Raw genomic sequence first — 19159 nt, forward strand, 5'->3', positions numbered from 1 at the left:
TTCACCAACACTCCTGTCCGCAGCGTCAAGTTCAAAGTGGTGAGTGTTCAGGAACCATGAACCCACATGATGAGCTGCTGATGTGCTTCAAACCAACATCATGATAATCATAAGGAGTTTTTTTAGATACCGTATTTCCTCTAATATTGGCCCAGGCCTTTATTTCCCTCAGCTGCAGAGGGTCCCAGGCCTTTATTGGAAGCAGGCTTATATTAGAGACAGGCCTTTATTTCTAATTCCCTCTGTTTGATAAGTATATTTGCTCATATTTTAGTACGAAGCCTCCTTGCTTTCTGATCTGCTTCTGTTGGGGTTCGTTAGGTAGCCGTTTTTTTTGTTACTGCGACGCGTTACCGATAATTACGGTAATGGACGACGGCACGCTCCAGAGACTTCCTCCGGCCGAGCCGTCTTGTGGCATACTGCCATCTTGTGGCACTTGTACGTTACTACAAACTACAGTTACATTATATAACAGGCACCAGGAGTTTACCGGGATCCACCGTTGTTTTTTCCTTTGTTTTTTTCCCCGGTCTGTATTTGGGGCCGGCCTTATTTGTTCGTGTCCCCAGACGTTATCGGAGACCCCGCTTTTAATTGACTACTGGCCACTATCAGAGGAAATACGGTATCCATATATACTGTGTAAAAGTCTTAGGTACATGTAAAAATAATCCGTAAACCGAAGATGCTTTCAAAAATAATTAGATGAAAAGTTTCTAAATATAAAAAAAAAAATACTATAAAGAGCAGTCTGCTGACACACTAATGCAGACAAAATATATATAAAAAATCTAGGCTGCCTAGGACTTTTACACAGTACTGTATCATGATATGGTTTATGTATTCAAAATCACATTAAATAATCAGACTGATGTTCATCACATTAAACTGCATGGTATTGTTAAAAGTGATGTCATTTTGTCAGTTTGTAAATGAACTTTGCTTGTTCTCATCAATTTAGAGAGCAGATTTGTGTATGAAGATATCAAAATATCTGCAGATCTCACAGGGTTCCTACGCAGGTCTGGAAAGTCTGGAAAAGTATTAAAAATGAATTTGATCATTTCCAGGTCTTGAATAGTTTGGGAATTTGAAAAAAAATGTCTGGAAAAGTATGGAAAATGTTGCGGTTCAGGTCCGATACACACATAATTCTAGCTTTTATGTTGTTGTAGAGCCACTTTGAGTCCACAGGTTTTGTTGATGTGCAGAATAATGTTCAGATAGAGGGACGCTCTTATTACCCAGCCGCTGTCAGCATGCATTATATCAAATACCCACCAAAATCAAATCCGGTCAAGAACATAGGGTCTGGGAAAAATATGGAATTTTAAAATGGAAACCGTGTAGGAACCCTGCCAATCATCTCACATATTCTGATATTTGTCTCTGTGAAGAACAATCTTCATCTATACAGTGATATGACCTAGTTAGCAGGGGCAAGATGTCTGTCTGTGTAAATCAGATACTCACTAACGCTCCTCTTCGTCTCCTCAGCGGGGGTCGGACTCGGAGTCGGACAGCGCGGCCGAGTCGTCCGTCATGTCCGCCAGCGAGACGGACGGGGAAGCCGACCTGCCCAGCACCGCCGGCTCCTGCCCAGGTGGAGGAGGAGGAGGAGGAGGAGGAGGAGGAGGAGGAGGAGGAGGAGGAGGAGGAGGAGGAGGAGGAGGAGGGGGAGGGGGGAGGGGGAGGAGGAGGAGGAGGAGGAGGAGGAGGAGGAGGAGAGGGAGGAGAGGGAGGGGAGGGAGGGAGGGAGGGAGAGGAGAGGGAGGGAGGGAGGGAGAGGGAGGAGGGAGAAGGGAGAAGGAGGAGGAGGGAAGGAGGAGGAGGAGGAAGGGAGGAGGAAGGGAGGAGGAAGGGAGGAGGAGGAGGAGGAGGAGGAGGAGGAGGAGGAGGAGGAGGAGGAGGAGGAGGAGGAGGAGGAGGAGGAGGAGGAGTCTTTTTTATATAATTATTAGAGACCAACATGACAATGGACAGATGTAGTTGCAGATGTTTCGTTTCTCATTTTCTTTTTTTTCTTCCCTCCCCTCACATCAGGTTTCCCACCCATAACCTAAACTACATGTATAAAAAAAATTCAAATTAAAGTAACTACGAGCATAACAATATGGTGACATATACATTGAGTTTCAGTAGAACTGTTGCGGGAGGAGAGAAACCAAAACAAAAACAACAAAGAAATAAAAATAAAATAAAACAACAAGAACAAAAATTACAATAATAAGACAAAATTCTGGATTGCATACTGCTTGATTGCATCATGATTCTGTATTCACACCATGAGACCAGACCATGATCCTCACAACACTTAGTCTGACAGAGGTGGCCATTTTTATAGGGGGGGGGGGTTAAAAGAAGGTAATAGAGAAAGGTGTGCAACGGTCAGTTTAGGCGGAGGGTTTTTAATCTTTTAAAGTAGGATATTATAGGATCCCAAATTGAATGACATTTTTTGGTTGATCCCCTAATTGAGTATTTGATCTTTTCCAGCCTAAGGAAAAGCATCAGGTCACTAAGCCAGACAGATGCTTTAGGTTTCCAACAGGATCCTTCTCCTGGCTCTTAGGGAGGCAAAAGCAATTGTGTCTGGAGGAGGAGGGCGTGTCTGGGAGGGAAAGGGAAAGACTGTGTTGTACTGAAAAGAGCAAAACCCTGGTGGTGAAATGCATTAACCCCGCCCCCTCTCTGCCCCCCCCAGGAGACTCGAGTGACGGCTGGTCGGTGTGCTCGGGCTCGGTGGACGCCATCACCTACCTGACGGGGCGGCAGAGGCGGAGCCGCGGCCTGATGAGCATGAGGAAGACGCTCGCCCTCCTCCACCTCGCTCTGGTCTGGAGCCGCGAGGCGCTCAGCCTGGCACACCTGCTCAGGTACACACACACACACACACGGACACACACACACACACACACACACACACTGTACACACTGACACACACTGACGCACACTCTGTACACACACCACACACACTCTAGCTGACTGAAAACCTCCAGAGAGAAAACAGTAAAGTCTGTAGCTCTAAACACAAAGTCCAGAGAGGAGGGAAGAGACTAAGGGCTTGAAATTTAAAAAACCTTTATTGTCATCATGGTTCAGAGCCGACGTGTTTCCACCATGACGTCTTCATCACTGAGCAAGAGATGGCTCCACACTGAGCAAGTCAACATGTAAAAGTGCTACAGCCAATAAAACACGAGCAATCAAGGCAGATGCAAAAAGTATTTGCCTTGACTGCTAGTAAATTGTGATTTGCTCATAGATTAGATCAGAAAGTTAGAAATCTGCTCTAATCTGTGTTTGGATAAGATTTAAAGGAACAGTTTGCCCTAAAATAAAAGTTCTGTCATTATGCTTCTCTCAACAGATCAAACTGTCCTGATCCATGTGACACCGTTAAAATTTTAGGTTTTTTGTTTTCTAAAAAGGCCATAATATGACCATCTAATTTCTCTGAAAAGCTCCTAATCATAATATAAGCATAATCAGCATAATCCAGGTGTTTTGTAGCCAAACGATTGTGTTCTGAGTCCAAAAGGCCAATTTTTACCTCATTATTAGTTAGGGCTGGGCGATAATTCAATATTATCGTTTATCGTCTTTCAGTGGAATCATATCGTGATGATATGAAGATATTTTAACATCGTGACACATTTCTGCTGTCTGAATTGATGATGACAAGGAAATTTTACTTAAAAACTCTGATAAAATGAGGTATGGTAGGAATATTATTTGAATATTTCTGTTTTGTTTTGTTTGACATCACACCTAACATCACCATTCGGTTCAATGAGATGAACATTAATTTGATTATTTAACATGATTTTGCATACATGAACCATATCGTGATCTTTATTGATATCGAGAAAAATCCTTATGATTATCATGATATTGATTTCAACCATATCGCCCAGCCCTATTATTAGTCGTATTCCAGGTCGAGGAAACAGGAACTTCTTCTGATATAGTTTGGCAACCAAACCAGGAAGCGGTCTGATCCGGTTTACAGCTGTAGAGCTGCTGTTGATGCTCTGTTTTTTTTTAATTCCACAATTCCCACCTGTCCTGGAATTTCTGGAATAATATTCCATTTTCTCTCATTTTCTGGAATATTTTAAGAATTTTAAGAGCCATTTTCCAAACAGGGAAAATCAGGGAATTGGATCATTTCTCTGGAGAAGTCGGGGAATATCAGGGAATTTTACAAACGGGTCACTTTGCAGGAATATGGCAGAAATGTTTTCCAGCTTCGTTCATTTGTTGCATCAGATCATTTCCAGCCAAACTGCCCTGGAACCAGACTGAGAAACAACTTTAACAAACCAGGAAGGAAGAGCAGCTTTAGGTGCTGGAGGTTCTCCAGTTTAGTGAGGTGAAGTGGTGTGAAGGTGTGTGACAGCAGGCGCAGTGTGACCCTGTCCCGTGACCCTGTCCCGTGACCCTGTCCCGTGACCCTGTCCCGTGTCCCTGTCCCGTGTCCCTGTCCCGTGTCCCTGTCCCGTGTCCCTGTCCCGTGACCCTGTCCCGTGTCCCGCAGGCTGGTGCGGGACGGCCTGGTTCCCTATGTGAACGCTTATGAGAGTTTCCCTGAAGAGATGAAGATCCACGGCCGAGACGCTCTGCTGTTCAGAGTGGAGGTCTGACCGCTCTGACACTGCTGCAATACACACTCTGCATGACAAATATACACAATAAGATGGGAATTAAATATATAGATATGTATAAATATATATATCTATGTATGTATGTATGTATGTATGTATGTATGTGTGTGTGTGTGTGTATATATATATATATATATATATATATATATAATAAGATAATTCTGTCCAAGTTTCCAATATATTGATTTTTTTTTTTACTTATGGTTTGGTCAGAAAGTGAAAAGTGGCTGTACATGAAGTCCTCAGTGAATATTGAACGTGTGTGTGTGTGTGTGTGTGTGTGTGTGTGTGTGTGTGTGTGTGTGTGTGTGTGTGTGTGTGTGTGTGTGTGTGTGTGTGTGTGTGTGTGTGTGTGTGTGTGTGTGTGTGTGTGTGTGTGTGTGTGTGTGTGTGTGTGTGTGTGTGTGTGTGTGTGTGTGTGTGTGTGTGTGTGCAGTCAGTCCCCTCCCACAGCTCGGTGCATCAGGAGGCTCAGAGTCTGGCTCACTGTCTGCAGCTTCCTGTCTTTCCTCCAATCAGCAGACAGAACCTGCTGCACCCAGAACTGCTGAGTCTGCAGTACCTGACTGACCTCAACCTGCCTGGTACTACTGATACTACTGATACTACTGATACTACTACTGATACTACTACTGATACTACTCATACTACTACTGATACTACTGATACTACTACTGATACTACTACTGATACTACTACTGATACTACTACTAATACTACTACTAATACTACTGATAGTACTGATACTACTGATACTACTACTGATAGTACTGATACTACTGATACTACTACTGATACTACTAATACTACTACTAATACTACTGATAGTACTGATACTACTGATACTACTACTGATACTACTGATACTACTACTGATACTACTGATACTACTGATACTACTGATACTACTAATGCTACTGATACTACTGATACTACTACTAATACTACTACTAATACTACTGATAGTACTGATACTACTGATACTACTACTGATACTACTGATACTACTAATACTACTGATACTACTAATACTACTGATACTACTAATGCTACTGATACTACTGATACTACTACTAATACTACTACTAATAGTACTGATACTACTGATACTACTACTGATACTACTGATACTACTAATACTACTGATACTACTACTACTACTACTACTACTACTACTACTACTACTACTACTACTACTACTACTACTGATACTACTAATACTACCTGACTGACTGCAACCTGCCTGCAGCGTACTACTACTAATACTACTGCTACTGCCACTGCTATTAGTACCATCACTAATGATAATATTAATAACAATAATGGAGCAGTTTTTAGACTGAAGTACATTATAATGTGAATGAAACATTTATCACATTAACAAGCAGTTCTCTGTAACACAGAGGAAGACTCTGCTCTGCTCTGATTGTATATTTTCTCTCTCATGTGTGAAATAACTCCAGAAGTATTCTCCTCATATTTTCCTCATTTCTTCCTTTAGTTCATTTATTTACACACATAAAAATGCTAAAACACAGACAGAAGAGACAAATTAACGTCCAGATTGTACAGATAAAAATAACCCAACAGTCCTATTACAGTTTTTTCTGATTGCTTAGGCACTATCTTTGAAACTATCGGCTATTTTTGCAAAACTCTACACACTAACCACAAAACCTCACACCAAACCAGCAAAACATTATACATCTCTTGCAAAAGCAAACAATTCTTGCAAAACTCTTCAAACCCTTTTAAAAAAAATTGTGTTTTTGCGTCAATACAGTTCACACAAACCATCATTTGAATAAGCACATGAAGCACCAACTACGCTCTGATAGTATAAATGAAAAACACTTGTGGCTTTTGCTTTTTCTGTGTGCAGGGCAGAGCAGCTTGCAATAAAGTTTTGTCATACATGTAGTAAACACACATACACACAGGTATCCAGATGTGTAAAGTATGGATGTGTATTCAGAACATAAAACACTATCAATACAAATAAGGGGGAAAAGTTATTTATTTATTTTTCTCAATGTTCTACAGTAACACTCCTCAAATAACAAAAGCACAGTAGAAGAAAACAAAAACATTGGTGCTAGAAAAAAAAGAACAGAAAAAATAACTAACTAAATCTCACCTTCTTTGTGGGTCTGGCCATAAGTTTACAGTGTTGCTAGAAGTGTGTTACAGTATTACTGTAAATTGCAAACTGAGTGTAAAGCAGTGAGTTGTGTTTACAGTTTTGCAAAAAGTGTGTTATAAAACTACAAACTGAGTGTAAAGCAGAGAGCGTGCGTTCAGTTTGGCTCACTTGGTAAATGCATCGGCTACAAGAGTTAATGGTTTCAGAGACAGAGCTTCAAGAATCACTGTTAGTGTTTCAGCATTCAGAAAAAACTGTAAAAATGTTTTCCTGGCGTCAGTTTTCTTCTTCACGTCTCTCATCCTGCTGGAGGTTTTTGTCCTCATGGTTCCTCGTGGTTCCTCCTGGTTCCTCCTGGTTCCTCGTGGTTCCTCATGGTTCCTCCTGGTTCCTCCTGGTTCCTCATGGTTCCTCATGGTTCCTCCTGGTTCCTCATGGTTCCTCATGGTTCCTCCTGGTTCTCCTCCCCGTCTCTCCCCCCAGACGAGCTGCACCCCTGGGTGTGCCGGGTGTCGGAGCGGGCCGGCCTGGCGGACGAGGCGCTCCAGACGTTCGACCCCCCGTCCCGCCGGCCGCTGCCCCGCTACGACCTCCAGGCCGCCGCTCTGATCGTGGTCACCATGAAGCTGCTGTTCGGCCTGGACGACCACACCGAGTGGTAACCGTGGAAACGAGAAATAACTTTATTTATTACCTCTTTGTTGACGTTGCTGCACTTACTGTTCACCTGTTCACAGAGGTGGGGGGCAATTCAAACTGACTCGAGTCAGACTCCAGGTCATGTGACTCGAGTCAGTTTGAATTGCTTGAGACTTGACTTGATGCATGAAGAGAAGACTTGAGACTGGACTTGACTCAGGTTCTGGTGACTTGGGACTTGACTCTGACTTGTACTCTGATGACTTGAAAAGGTTTCTAAAGTCTTGACTTGAGATCTTGTGTTTGTGTAAATGACTTAGATTGAAAGTGATGAGATTTGTTCCAGCAGACGACTGAATTTAAATTCTGTTTTCTGAATTTGTATGGAATGATTGAATTTATTGAAGTTGAAACTGATTATAGAAATCAAACTCATGATGCTCTTACCAAGTTTTTATCCTATTAAAACCATATTGCATTGAAAAGTCCTAGATATTTAGTTTTCTTTAAGATATTAAATTGATACTGGACTCCTGATTTGTTCTGACTTGACTTGCTGTTCTACATTTAGACTGGAGACTTGACTTGAGACTTGACATTAATGACTTGGACTTGACTTGGTAATCTGCATTTAGACTTGAGACTTGACCTGAGACTTGTGCCTCAAGACTTGAGACTGACTTGGGACTTGAGGAAAGTTGACTTGGTCACACCTCTAGTAACCGCACTCTTTCTTTAAAGACCCCATGAAAAGAACAATAACTTCTTTTTTTTTTTGCCGATGCACTTAGTGTTTATTATTCAATTTTCATGATTTTGTTCACAAGTGTCCTCAGGAACAGAATAATGTTCCTCATGATGGTTAAAGATAACGGTTAAAATGAAAGTAGTTCAGTTAAACTGTTGTTATTGAATGAATCTGAAGTCCAGACCCTCTGGATGAGACTTGTCACCCAGACTGAGACTGTTTCTCCTCTCTAGCATGACATCATTTTTCATCCCAAATAAGGGATTCTGGCCCCGCCCCCTTTTAGTGTAATGTGAAAATGAATAGAGGTGTAAAATGATGTTAATGCCTTTAACTGTGTCCAACACTAATATTGACTTTCTGCTTAGAGGATATACTGTATATACATAAAGGAACATTTGAATTCCTATTATAGGGCTCCTCCTTTAAACTTTAGTCTGTTTTCGATTTTCCAGGAACTCGTCAAATTTGTGGATTTTGATTTTATAACAAAATGCTAAGTATTGGTGTTGTTTGTCTTTTTAAGGGATTTATCCAATGATGCAGGAGACCAGGACAAGGAAGACACAGGTACTGACCAGAAAATCTTCTCATTTTGATGTAATGTGATTGTAATAATGTTTTTGGGTTGTCCGTCTGTCTGTCCCATTCTCATGAACTCGATATCTCAGGAACGCCTGGAGGGAATTTCTTCAGATTTGGCACAAACGTCCACGTGGACTCGAGGATGAACTGATTAGATTTTGGTGGTCAAAGGTCAAAGGTCAAGGTCACGGGACCTCACAAAAGACGTTTTTGTCCATAACTCAATAATTCATACGCTAATTATGACAAAATTTCACACTAATGTCTAATAGGATAAAATGATGAAGTGATGACATTTTATATCCAAAAGTTCAAAGGTCAACTTCACTGTGACATCATAATGTTTTGCTTACCACTGTAGCTGAGAAAACCATCTTGGGTCATTCTACAGAAACGGTGGAAGTGCTGTCACTCACTTTTGCAGACACCAAAATCCTTTAAGTCGACCTAATAATCACATTAATTATATATGTTCAATAAATAAAGACTGTCCTTGCAATGATAAAACAAAGTTTACTGGCGGAGGCATACAACCGTGAGGCGGATATTTCTAGTTTCTTTAAACCTTTTATTTATCCATGGGAGGTTTTTGTTGAGCCAGAATAAATCAGACAACAAATGAGTCCAGTTCTCTCTCTCTCTGTGTTGTGATGTCTGAGACGCCCTGCTGAGCTGGAATGTGTTTTCACCCTGAGAACCCGTCCGGTCTGTCGCTCTGCATTCCTCCACTCTGTCAGTCGACTGTCAGTCGGTAAATGACGTCACACTGAACCGTAAAATAGACTGAAAATAGACTCGATCATAAAGTCTCCAGTGGGGAGGAGCCTGTTGCGTAATATTGGCTTTAATTTGAATTGTCGGTAACGCTTTCAGTTACGGGACATTACTGACACGGTGATGACAGGAAATAACTAAGTAATATCCAGGAATAACTAGTTAAAGCATTAGAATTATCACTAGAATTAGAATTTATGATGTCTTTGTTTATTTTAGTGATGCAAATTACTTTATTAGTACTTTTCCCTCACAAGCCTCTAGGAGTTTTTTGATCTCACCCGCACAGTTTTCTGTTTTCTGTCTTGTAGAATGATTGTTTCACTGCAAATAAATAAAACTAAATAAAAGTAAACTGAAAGCTAATGACTGGTAAGTGCTGAGTAATGTACAAGTATATGGTCAGTGGTTTTTCTGCTCTGTTTTGAGGCTGCTGTAAATATCTGAGGGAAAACTCAAAGTGCTTTACAACAAAGAAATGACATGCACCAAGTGCTTCACATAAAACTTGATAATAATAGTGAAAATAAGATAAAGATGAGAATAGAATACATAGAATGCATCTTCACATGAAAATAGACATAGAATGAGCATAAAAACAGGGATAGAATGCCATAATTAATGTAAAATAAGATGGAGAATAAAACCCACTTGATAATAATAGTAAAAATAAGATAAAAATGAGGAATGCATAACATAGGATGGAAAATATAACCCACTGAATAATAATAATAAAAATATAGTTAAAAAGTAGAGTACATAGAATGCATAAAATCAGGTAAAATACAACATTTTAAAAGAAGGGCAGCAGTGCATGAGAGCAAAGCAAAGTGCAGAAAAGAGTTCGCGGCCTGAATCAGGAGAGTCAGAGCTGGTTAAAGGCTTAAAGTGAAGAGAGAAGTTTTTAGCTTTCTATAATGGCCATACTATATGCTGTAATTGCCCGACTCTTGGTATGTTATTGTTTTGTGTTTCAGTGTGTCTGTGTGAGGATTCAGCTGTGACTCCACTTGACTCTAAAATGCTCTAAAGCAGTGATTCTCAACCTTTTTCATATCAAGGACCCTAATCTAGTCCACATTAGAGCCACAGACCCCCATTTGATGAGATTTTGTCTCTCGAACTCCATGACTGTCTGTATTGTAGGTAGAGAGATAACAGAGAAATTATGATCAGAACAGCCATTCTTCTACATTCTCTAACTGTGTTAACTTCTTGTAAATGTATTATTATTATTATTTATTTATTTATTTAAAAGGGACAATGTACAGTTCAAACATAAATGTCACCATTTGATGCACCATACCAGATTATAGCTGCAAGCTAATTCACATCTGTAGTCCCTTGGCAGGTCAAAGCAAAGAAACAGCCCAATAACAAACAGTACAGAGGAAAATGAAATGAAATAATGCTGAGGATGAACAATTCATCAGTTTGCTGTGGACCCCCGGACCTCCCCGGACCACACGTTGAGAATCACTGCTCTAAAAGATCTTCAACACTGAGATGTGCAACTTTTTCTCTCTTTTTTTCTCTCCCTACTGCTATTTGAGTTTAATGGGAAAAATCAGCAGAAAATGCTGCAGCTGAATCCTCATAGAGATTCACTGAAATTTATTTTTTGAGTTATTTTGGTTCTGTTGAAACCAACTTTAGTATTTGGTGTGTTTGTGACTGTCACTGAGGTTATTGAAGGAAGAGAGAAGTGTCTGTTGACTTGGACAGAAGCTCCATATTGCAGTGAAATCACAGGGAGTGTGAGTTGACCTGGGTGTATAACTGACTGTCTGGTCTGTTGTTGTTGTTGTTGTTGTTGTTGTTGTTGTTGTTGTTGTGTGGACAGGCAGCCGGGTGTTCAGTGTGCGCCGGTGGTTCAGGCTGCTGCAGGCGGCGCTGAGCCGAGCGAGAGAGAGACGAGACGAGGAGACGGCCAGGTGAGACGCCCCGCTTAGATCCCCTGGTTAATTATGCAGCAGTTAGTTTAGTTTAGTTTAGTTTAGTTTAGTTTTATTTTGCACAAATTAAAAAAATACACAAATGACAAAGATAAACAAATAATATACAGTGCAGGGAGAGACAGAAAACCCGATGGGCTTATTTGAAGCCTCCACCTAAAAAATGTTAAAATTTCACAATGTTGTAGAGAACACAAAAATAACATACAGAAAATAATATCACTACATAAAAGTGATGGCAAACTAATAAAAACAAAATATATACAGTACTGTGCAGAAGTCTTAGGCATATGTCAAAGAAATCCATAAAGCGAAGATGCTTTCAAAACTAATGAAATGAAAAGTTTCTGAATATCAAAAATGTAAAATAAACAGCAGACTACTGACACACTAATGCAGAAAACAAATAAACATCTAAGACTTCTAAGAAATTTATATAAAAAATCTAGTGTGCCTAAGACTTTTGCACAACAACAACACTAATAACAAAAATAATATCAAAATAAAAGCAAAAGTTCCGGTCCAGTAATCTATTTTTTTTTTTTTTTTTTTTTTACAATATTTTTATTATGCTTTTAAACACAAACAAATTCAACAATACAGAGTGGCCACAAGAACTGAACATCTGACATCTGATCCTGACTCATGACACATAGCATGTGATATACTCAAAGAAATGATCCCACACAATCACATAAATATGTTGTTAAAAATGTCTTTGCATCTGTGTATGTATAAGTTTAAGGAAACGCTCAGTTCATCACAATCAACAGTGATGTAACAACTAAACATCTGGAGAGAAAAAAGGAAAAAAAAAGAGAACAAATTATAATTAAATAAATAAATAAGATTAAATAAAAAAGATTTAGAATGTTAAGAAAACTCTGAAAACAAAGCACAGAAATGAATAAAAAAAAAATCAATCAACAAATAAATAAATAAATATACCACCTTATGACCCTAAAATGTCACTTTGCCAATTTTCAGTACTGTAATCCATCATTCCCTTTAACACAGTATTCATAAGTCTTTTACCAGCATCTTTAAAGAAGGATGTCCAAGTCTTAAAAAAATCACCTGTTTTACATTTAAATCTGTATGTTAGATATTCCATTGGTATTCGCTCCAATATCTTACCATTACTGGATAAATAGCTTTATTTATAGAGCAGTTGTATAAAAGTGATATTGCTTAATTAAACCAAATCGCCTCTTTAGTGGAAAAACAAGTTGCTGCAGTTTTGGTGTTTTTCTGATTTGAATTGAAAAGTAACACCTTTGTTTATGTGTTGAGTGAGTTTCATAATTTTATCAGTCAATCAATCCCTGTTATCCCTAAATAAAGAATAATAAAAAAAAAAGATACCTGTCAAACAAACATTCAGTTTTCATGCATGTTTCAGATGAGTGTTTTTGTCCCACAGCAGCAAAAAGCTTCCAACCAGAAACAGACCAGAGCTTCAGGAGCTTCAGGAGCTTCAGAGGCTTCAGGAGCTTCAGAGGCTTCAGGAGCTTCAGGAGCTTCAGGGGCTTCAGAGGCTTCAGGAGCTTCAGGAGCTTCAGAGGCTTCAGGAGCTTCAGGAGCTTTAGAGGCTTCAGCAGCTTCAGAGGCTTCAGAGGCTTCAGGAGCTTCAGGAGCTTCAGAGGCTTCAGGGGCTTCAGAGGCTTCAGGAGCTTCAGGAGCTTCAGCAGCTTCAGCAGCTTCAGGAGCTTCAGAGGCTTCGGGAGCTTCAGCAGCTTCGGGAGCTTCAGGAGCTTCAGAGGCTTCAGCAGCTTCAGGAGCTTCGGGAGCTTCAGAGGCTTCAGCAGCTTCAGGAGCTTCAGAGGCTTCAGCAGCTTCAGGAGCTTCAGGAGCTTCAGGAGCTTCAGCAGCTTCAGGAGCTTCAGGAGCTTCTGTAGCTTCAGAGGCTTCGGGAGCTTCGGGAGCTTCAGCAGCTTCGGGAGCTTCAGAGGCTTCAGCAGCTTCAGGAGCTTCAGGAGCTTCAGGAGCTTCAGCAGCTTCAGGAGCTTCAGAGGCTTCAGCAGCTTCAGGAGCTTCAGGAGCTTCAGGAGCTTCAGAGGCTTCGGGAGCTTCAGAGGCTTCAGCAGCTTCAGGAGCTTCAGAGGCTTCAGGAGCTTCAGGAGCTTCGGGAGCTTCAGCGGCTTCAGGAGCTTCAGAGGCTTCAGGAGCTTCAGGAGCTTCGGGAGCTTCAGCGGCTTCAGGAGCTTCAGAGGCTTCAGGAGCTTCGGGAGCTTCAGCGGCTTCAGGAGCTTCAGAGGCTTCAGCAGCTTCAGGAGCTTCGGGAGCTTCAGAGGCTTCAGGAGCTTCAGGAGCTTCGGGAGCTTCAGCGGCTTCAGGAGCTTCGGGAGCTTCAGAGGCTTCAGGAGCTTCAGGAGCTTCAGAGGCTTCAGCAGCTTCAGGAGCTTCGGGAGCTTCAGCGGCTTCAGGAGCTTCGGGAGCTTCAGAGGCTTCAGGAGCTTCAGCAGCTTTGGGAGCTTCAGGAGCTTCGGGAGCTTCAGAGCAGACGAAACATTTCCACAGAGTCACTGAAGCTTTTCCTCAGACTGAATCTGCTCTCTCTCCTCAGGAGGCAGTGGAAGCCTCAGAAGCCTCTGTATCCCTCCAGGAAAGACAAGTCGGTCGTCCTGAAGAGGAGAAGTGAGTCTCTCCCTGCAGACTGGAACATGCAGAAAGGGCCAGAAAATAATTTTGTTGCTCAAATTGAGACTAATTAATAATAAGCATGATCTCAATATTTCACAAAGTAATCAGGATACAGACATGAGACACTGCATCACTTCATGCTCAGCACTGCAGTGTCTGTCAGTGAGTTTTACTTTATTTTATCTGGATGCACCGATATAGAGGCAGACTATCGATATTGATCCAATATCAGCTTTAAAAAGCAATATCAGTATCGGCTCAATATTATTTTTACTGCTGATATTTAGTCATTTGTGGAATTGACATTTTTGAGAGTGTGTCACTAAATACAAATTAGCAACAGAATAAAACTAACATGGTATTTTGTGTGAAACCATTTAATGATCTTAATATAGACCAGCGGTTCTCATCCTGAGGTCCGGGGACCACCAAGGGGTCCTTGAGGGGGTTCCAGGGGGTCCCCAGCAAATTAATGAATTGTTAAACTTCACCATTATTTCATTTACAAGAAGTGAACACAGTTAGAGAATGTATTAGAATGACTGTTCTGATCATAGTTTCTCTGTTATCTCTCTACCTACAGTACAGACAGTCATGGAGTTCTGGACTAAATCATATCTGACAATAAAAATATTCTCAGATTTGGGTCCGAGAGACAAAATCTCATCAAATGGGGGTCTGTGGCTCTAATGTGGACTAGATTATGGTCCTTGATATGAAAAAGGTTAAGAATCAGTGAGATAGACGTTTCTGAAAAGCTGAACCTGTTTTACACAAATAAATATTGGTATCAGTGGATATGGGGGGAAATATCAATATCAGATTAAAAAAACATAATGGTGCCTCCTTGATATTTTAAAGAGTAACTAAACCCCAAACCCAAATCTGTGTAAATCCTGAGCTCTGATGATAAAAGCATGCTACTGAAATGTTTACTGCCATTGGCTGATCTGTGGGGTTTAGGACCGGATCTCCTGCTGAGACTGAACTGTACTGATCCAGGTCCCAGGATGAAAAAGTAAAAAACAAGATAAACTGTTGATGTCTTGTTTGTCGTCAGGAGTAGCCGAGCAGATCCAGATCTGTTTTGAGAAGCTGTCCGGTCTGGGGCCGGACCGGCAGAGCCCCGCCCCCCGCTGCTCCGGGTTCAGCTGGGGGGGCGGGGGGGGCGGACGGGCCCAGCCTGCACCGGCAGACGCTGGACGGGGTCCTGAGGCTGGAGAACAAAGTCCTGGTTCCCTCCAACACAGAGTACTGGCACCCGATGCTGAGGCCCTGCAAAACCAGGTGTGGGGGGGGGGGGGGGGCATGTGGGTTAGGTCCTGTGTTCGAATCCATCCTGGGGGTTTTGTCGCATGTCATTTCCCTTCCCTTCCATTACTATTTGTCTCTATCCGTCTCTGTCTGCAAACAAACAAACAAACTAACACATATGGATGAACTGATTTGTCAAGATAATTATAATAATGTATAATAATATTACTATTTCTCTCTCTCTCTCTCTCTTTCTCTCTATCTCTCTCTCTCTCTCTCTCTCTTTCTCTCTCTCTCTCTCTTTCTCTCTCTCTCTCTCTCTCTCTCTCTCTCTCTCTCTCTCTCTCTCTCTCTCTCTCTCTCTCTCTCTCTCTCTCTCCCCTAGTATTTCCTGTCTCTACTTTTAACTGTCTAATAAAGTGTTTATTTGACAGGAACAACGCAATCCTAGGCTGCATGTTTCAACAGAGTATCTGAAATAGTCCATCCATTAAAAAATACACAAACACACATAAAAATTTTGTCACCAGAATGGATCACTATTCCCTCATGTGTATTTCCCTATATAGCTCTGCTCTATTAGTGCACTAATTAGCGGTAAATCACACATGACTAATGAGTGAATTCAGACACTTAATTCATCATCAGCCTGCGTCTGCGTTCACCAGTCACATAAACAAATGTTTCAGCTCAACATCTGACAAGTTACCAATATTCCTTCAAAGCCATATATGAGTCACTAGCCGACATTAAACAGAAAAAAATATTCACCGACGTTCCCGTCTCGGCGTTTTCCGGCTTTATGTCGGTGAATAAATATTCTCTGTGTCGGAGTTGTGTTCGGCTTCTTCTTTCTGTTTATTTTCACACAGCAGCTCTTCACTGATCCAGCTGTGAGGTTTCCTTCAGGTTTTGGATTCTCACTAGCTGACATTAACAAAAAACACCTGACAATAAGCTCTGTGCCGTATAACCTGCAGTTAACGAGCTCAAATTAGCATAACAAAACGTGCATTTGTAATTAGTTATGAATTGGCAGTTAAAGGAAAACATCTTTAGAGTAGCTTGACATCTTTTTGGTACCAAAAAAAGTTTATTGACTTGCATTAGTAAACGAGGTTTGGTGAAGAAGAGGATGATGTCATCATTATAAAACCACAGAAGGGTTACAGCTTGGTTGCTTGGTAATCAGAATCAGAATCAGAATCAGAATCAGCTTTATTGGTCAAGTATGTCCACATACTTGGAATTTGACTCCGTTTTTTTCGTTGCTCACAATGTTCTTACACAGAATAAAGTTTCCAGGCCAGGTGACGACAGACTCGCAATGCATTTTGGTACTTTCACCGTTTTAGTGACCAGGCTTGTTCACTACATATTACAGTGCATTGTGGGAAATATGTAGTGCCCTCAAAATCATTCCACAATATCATTTTACGATTCGGACACTAACATAAAATGTCTGACATACGTATCAGTGCCCTGAAACACAGACAGTGATCCATTCCGGTCACAGCCTTGGAGATGAACTCAGTTTCTTCTTCTCCTCCTCAGGAACTGCAGCAGCCACTACAGGGAGCTGGAGCCCACTCTGCCCCGGAGCTACGCCTGGCTGCTGGAGCTGCTCTCCTTCCTGCTGGACGTCCGGCCGGCCCGCGTGTTCGAGGAGGTGCTGAGCCTGGAGCGCCGGCTGCTCCGGACCAGAGACCCCGAGAGGAAAACCCCCGGGAGGAAAACCCCCAGGACCAAAACCTCCAGGAGTAAAAAAACCCGGACCGAAACCCCCCGGCGGCAGGAGGAAAGCTCCGCCCGGGAAACCTCCGGGAAGCCGACAAACGGGAAGAACGAGGCGACAAAGTGACGCTGAAAGGGACTGAAAAAGAAGAAAAGGTGTTTAGAAATCTCCAGCAGGCAGAAATATTCACTGATGCTGCTGTTCAGGAGGGAAAGAACTTTTTCCTCCTTCTGTTTTCTTCATTTAGAAAGAAAAGGGAAATCAAGTCCTCTCTCTAAATGTTGTATCTGCCGTTTCTGACCAGGAAAACGAAACAAAAATTGGCTTGTATTCCCATTTTTTCATTTCTGGATTTTGAAATGAAAATCAAATTACCAATTGGTTTTTAATTTTTTAAATTTCGGTTTTCGGAAAAGAAAATGGAACGACCAAAAACTAGGGCTGAACGATTTTGAAAAAATATCTAATTGCGATTATTTTGACTGATATTGCAATTGCGATATGATTTGCGATATTAGAGGGAATGATAATTTTTACATCATTATTCTCATTTTCATTGAAAAACGTATTAAAATGATTATGGTGTGATTTTTGCGGGGATCTGTACCAAACAAAGATGTTTTCTTCAGTCTGTAGAATATGATGTGTAGGCCAGGACATCTCTGCAGCACCACAATATTTACTTTAAAATGGTATTTTGACACATTTCACCTTTAACAAATATTGCGCCTCCTGCGATTTGAAAATTGCAGTAGGCCATATTGAGATTTCGATAAAATTTATTATAATTAATAAAATTAATTGTTCAGCCCTACCAAAAACTACACAGACCCAGGAGTGGATGGAAGCCCATTTCTGCCCCCTGTTAAAAAAATCTGGGTCTTTTTTTATGTTTTTTTTTTTTTTCATCAAGTGAGATTTTTTTTCCTCAATATTTTGATTTAATATCTCAAAATTATGAGATACCAAGTCTTATTTATGAGATACTAGGTAATAATATTTAGAAAAATATCTCACTTGATGAAAAAAAAAAAAAAAACATGCCAGATGTTTTTTTTTTTTTAACAGCTGGTGAAATGTGCTTCCACAGGAGGGAAAGTGTCCCGGGCTCGGCGAGCCGCAGGTTCGATCCCGGCAGTGAAGCCTGAACCCAGCGCTGCTCTCTGATTGGCTGACAGCCACAGCTAAAAGACAGGAGGGAGAAACTGTAAAATGTGCCTTGTTTCGCTTTTTATTTGCACCAGCATCAACACACTCTGCCTTTCTCTGCATCTGCATCAGAGATTTTCTTAGATTTTTGTATAAACGCAAATGTGTAAACTTCCTTAAATTGAAATGTGAGTTTTGCAGTTTTCCAGCAGTGAGCGGCTGCAGAGGAACAGATTTAGAGTAGAATAGAATAGAATAGAATGATCTTTATCGTCATTATACTCAGGTACAATTAAAGTTCGCCTGGTTTCTCTCGGTGTAGTTAAAATATAACAAATAAATAAAAGCAGTAATAGCAGCATAATCAGATCAGATCAGACTTTTCTCTTCTGAGGCAGACAGATGGAGGCCAGTAGATCTCAGCTGGTCCCATCTGCATAAATAAAATAAAATTAATAGAATAAAAGAAGTATTGCTCCCAATCCATGCAGATATTTTATAGGGACAAAGTAATAACAGATAAAATTGTCAGTTTCATTGCTCTACCTTTCCTCAAAAAGTTTCCTGTATCCGGAGGTGGAAAGTAACTAAGTACATTTACTCGAATACTGTACTTAAGTACAATTTTGAGGTACTTGTACTTTACTTGAGTATTACCATTTCATGCTACTTTATACTTCTACTCCACTACATTTCAGAGGGAAATATTGTACTTTTTACTCCACTACCTTTATTTGATAACTTAAGTTACTAGTTACTTTGCAGATTCAGATTATTAATACAAAATGTAATCAACTAATAAATTGTGATGTATTATTATAGATTACTGTAAGCTACCCAGCAGTATATAAAGTAGTGGAAAT

At 40.8% G+C, this 19159-nt stretch overlaps 1 protein-coding gene across 1 annotated transcript; it reads left to right on the forward strand.

The window, feature by feature from the left end:
• Window positions 1-3: 3 nt before the first annotated feature.
• Window positions 4-17291, forward strand: taf1b (TATA box binding protein (Tbp)-associated factor, RNA polymerase I, B; the record flags this gene model as incomplete). Its single annotated transcript, XM_071514314.1, has 11 exons — window positions 4-39; window positions 1501-1606; window positions 2708-2879; window positions 4545-4644; window positions 5108-5255; window positions 7298-7472; window positions 8728-8771; window positions 11404-11494; window positions 14082-14152; window positions 15219-15445; window positions 16967-17291. Coding segments are annotated over 11 exons (1380 nt in total), but the record flags the coding sequence as incomplete, so codon positions are not given.
• Window positions 17292-19159: the final 1868 nt, after the last annotated feature.

The sequence above is a fragment of the Centroberyx affinis genome, unplaced genomic scaffold, assembly GCF_046629955.1.
Source record: "Centroberyx affinis isolate AG114_WGS23_722 - 3 ecotype Tasmania unplaced genomic scaffold, CSIRO-AGI_Caff_v1 ptg008447l_1, whole genome shotgun sequence".
Classification (NCBI taxonomy): domain Eukaryota; kingdom Metazoa; phylum Chordata; class Actinopteri; order Beryciformes; family Berycidae; genus Centroberyx; species Centroberyx affinis.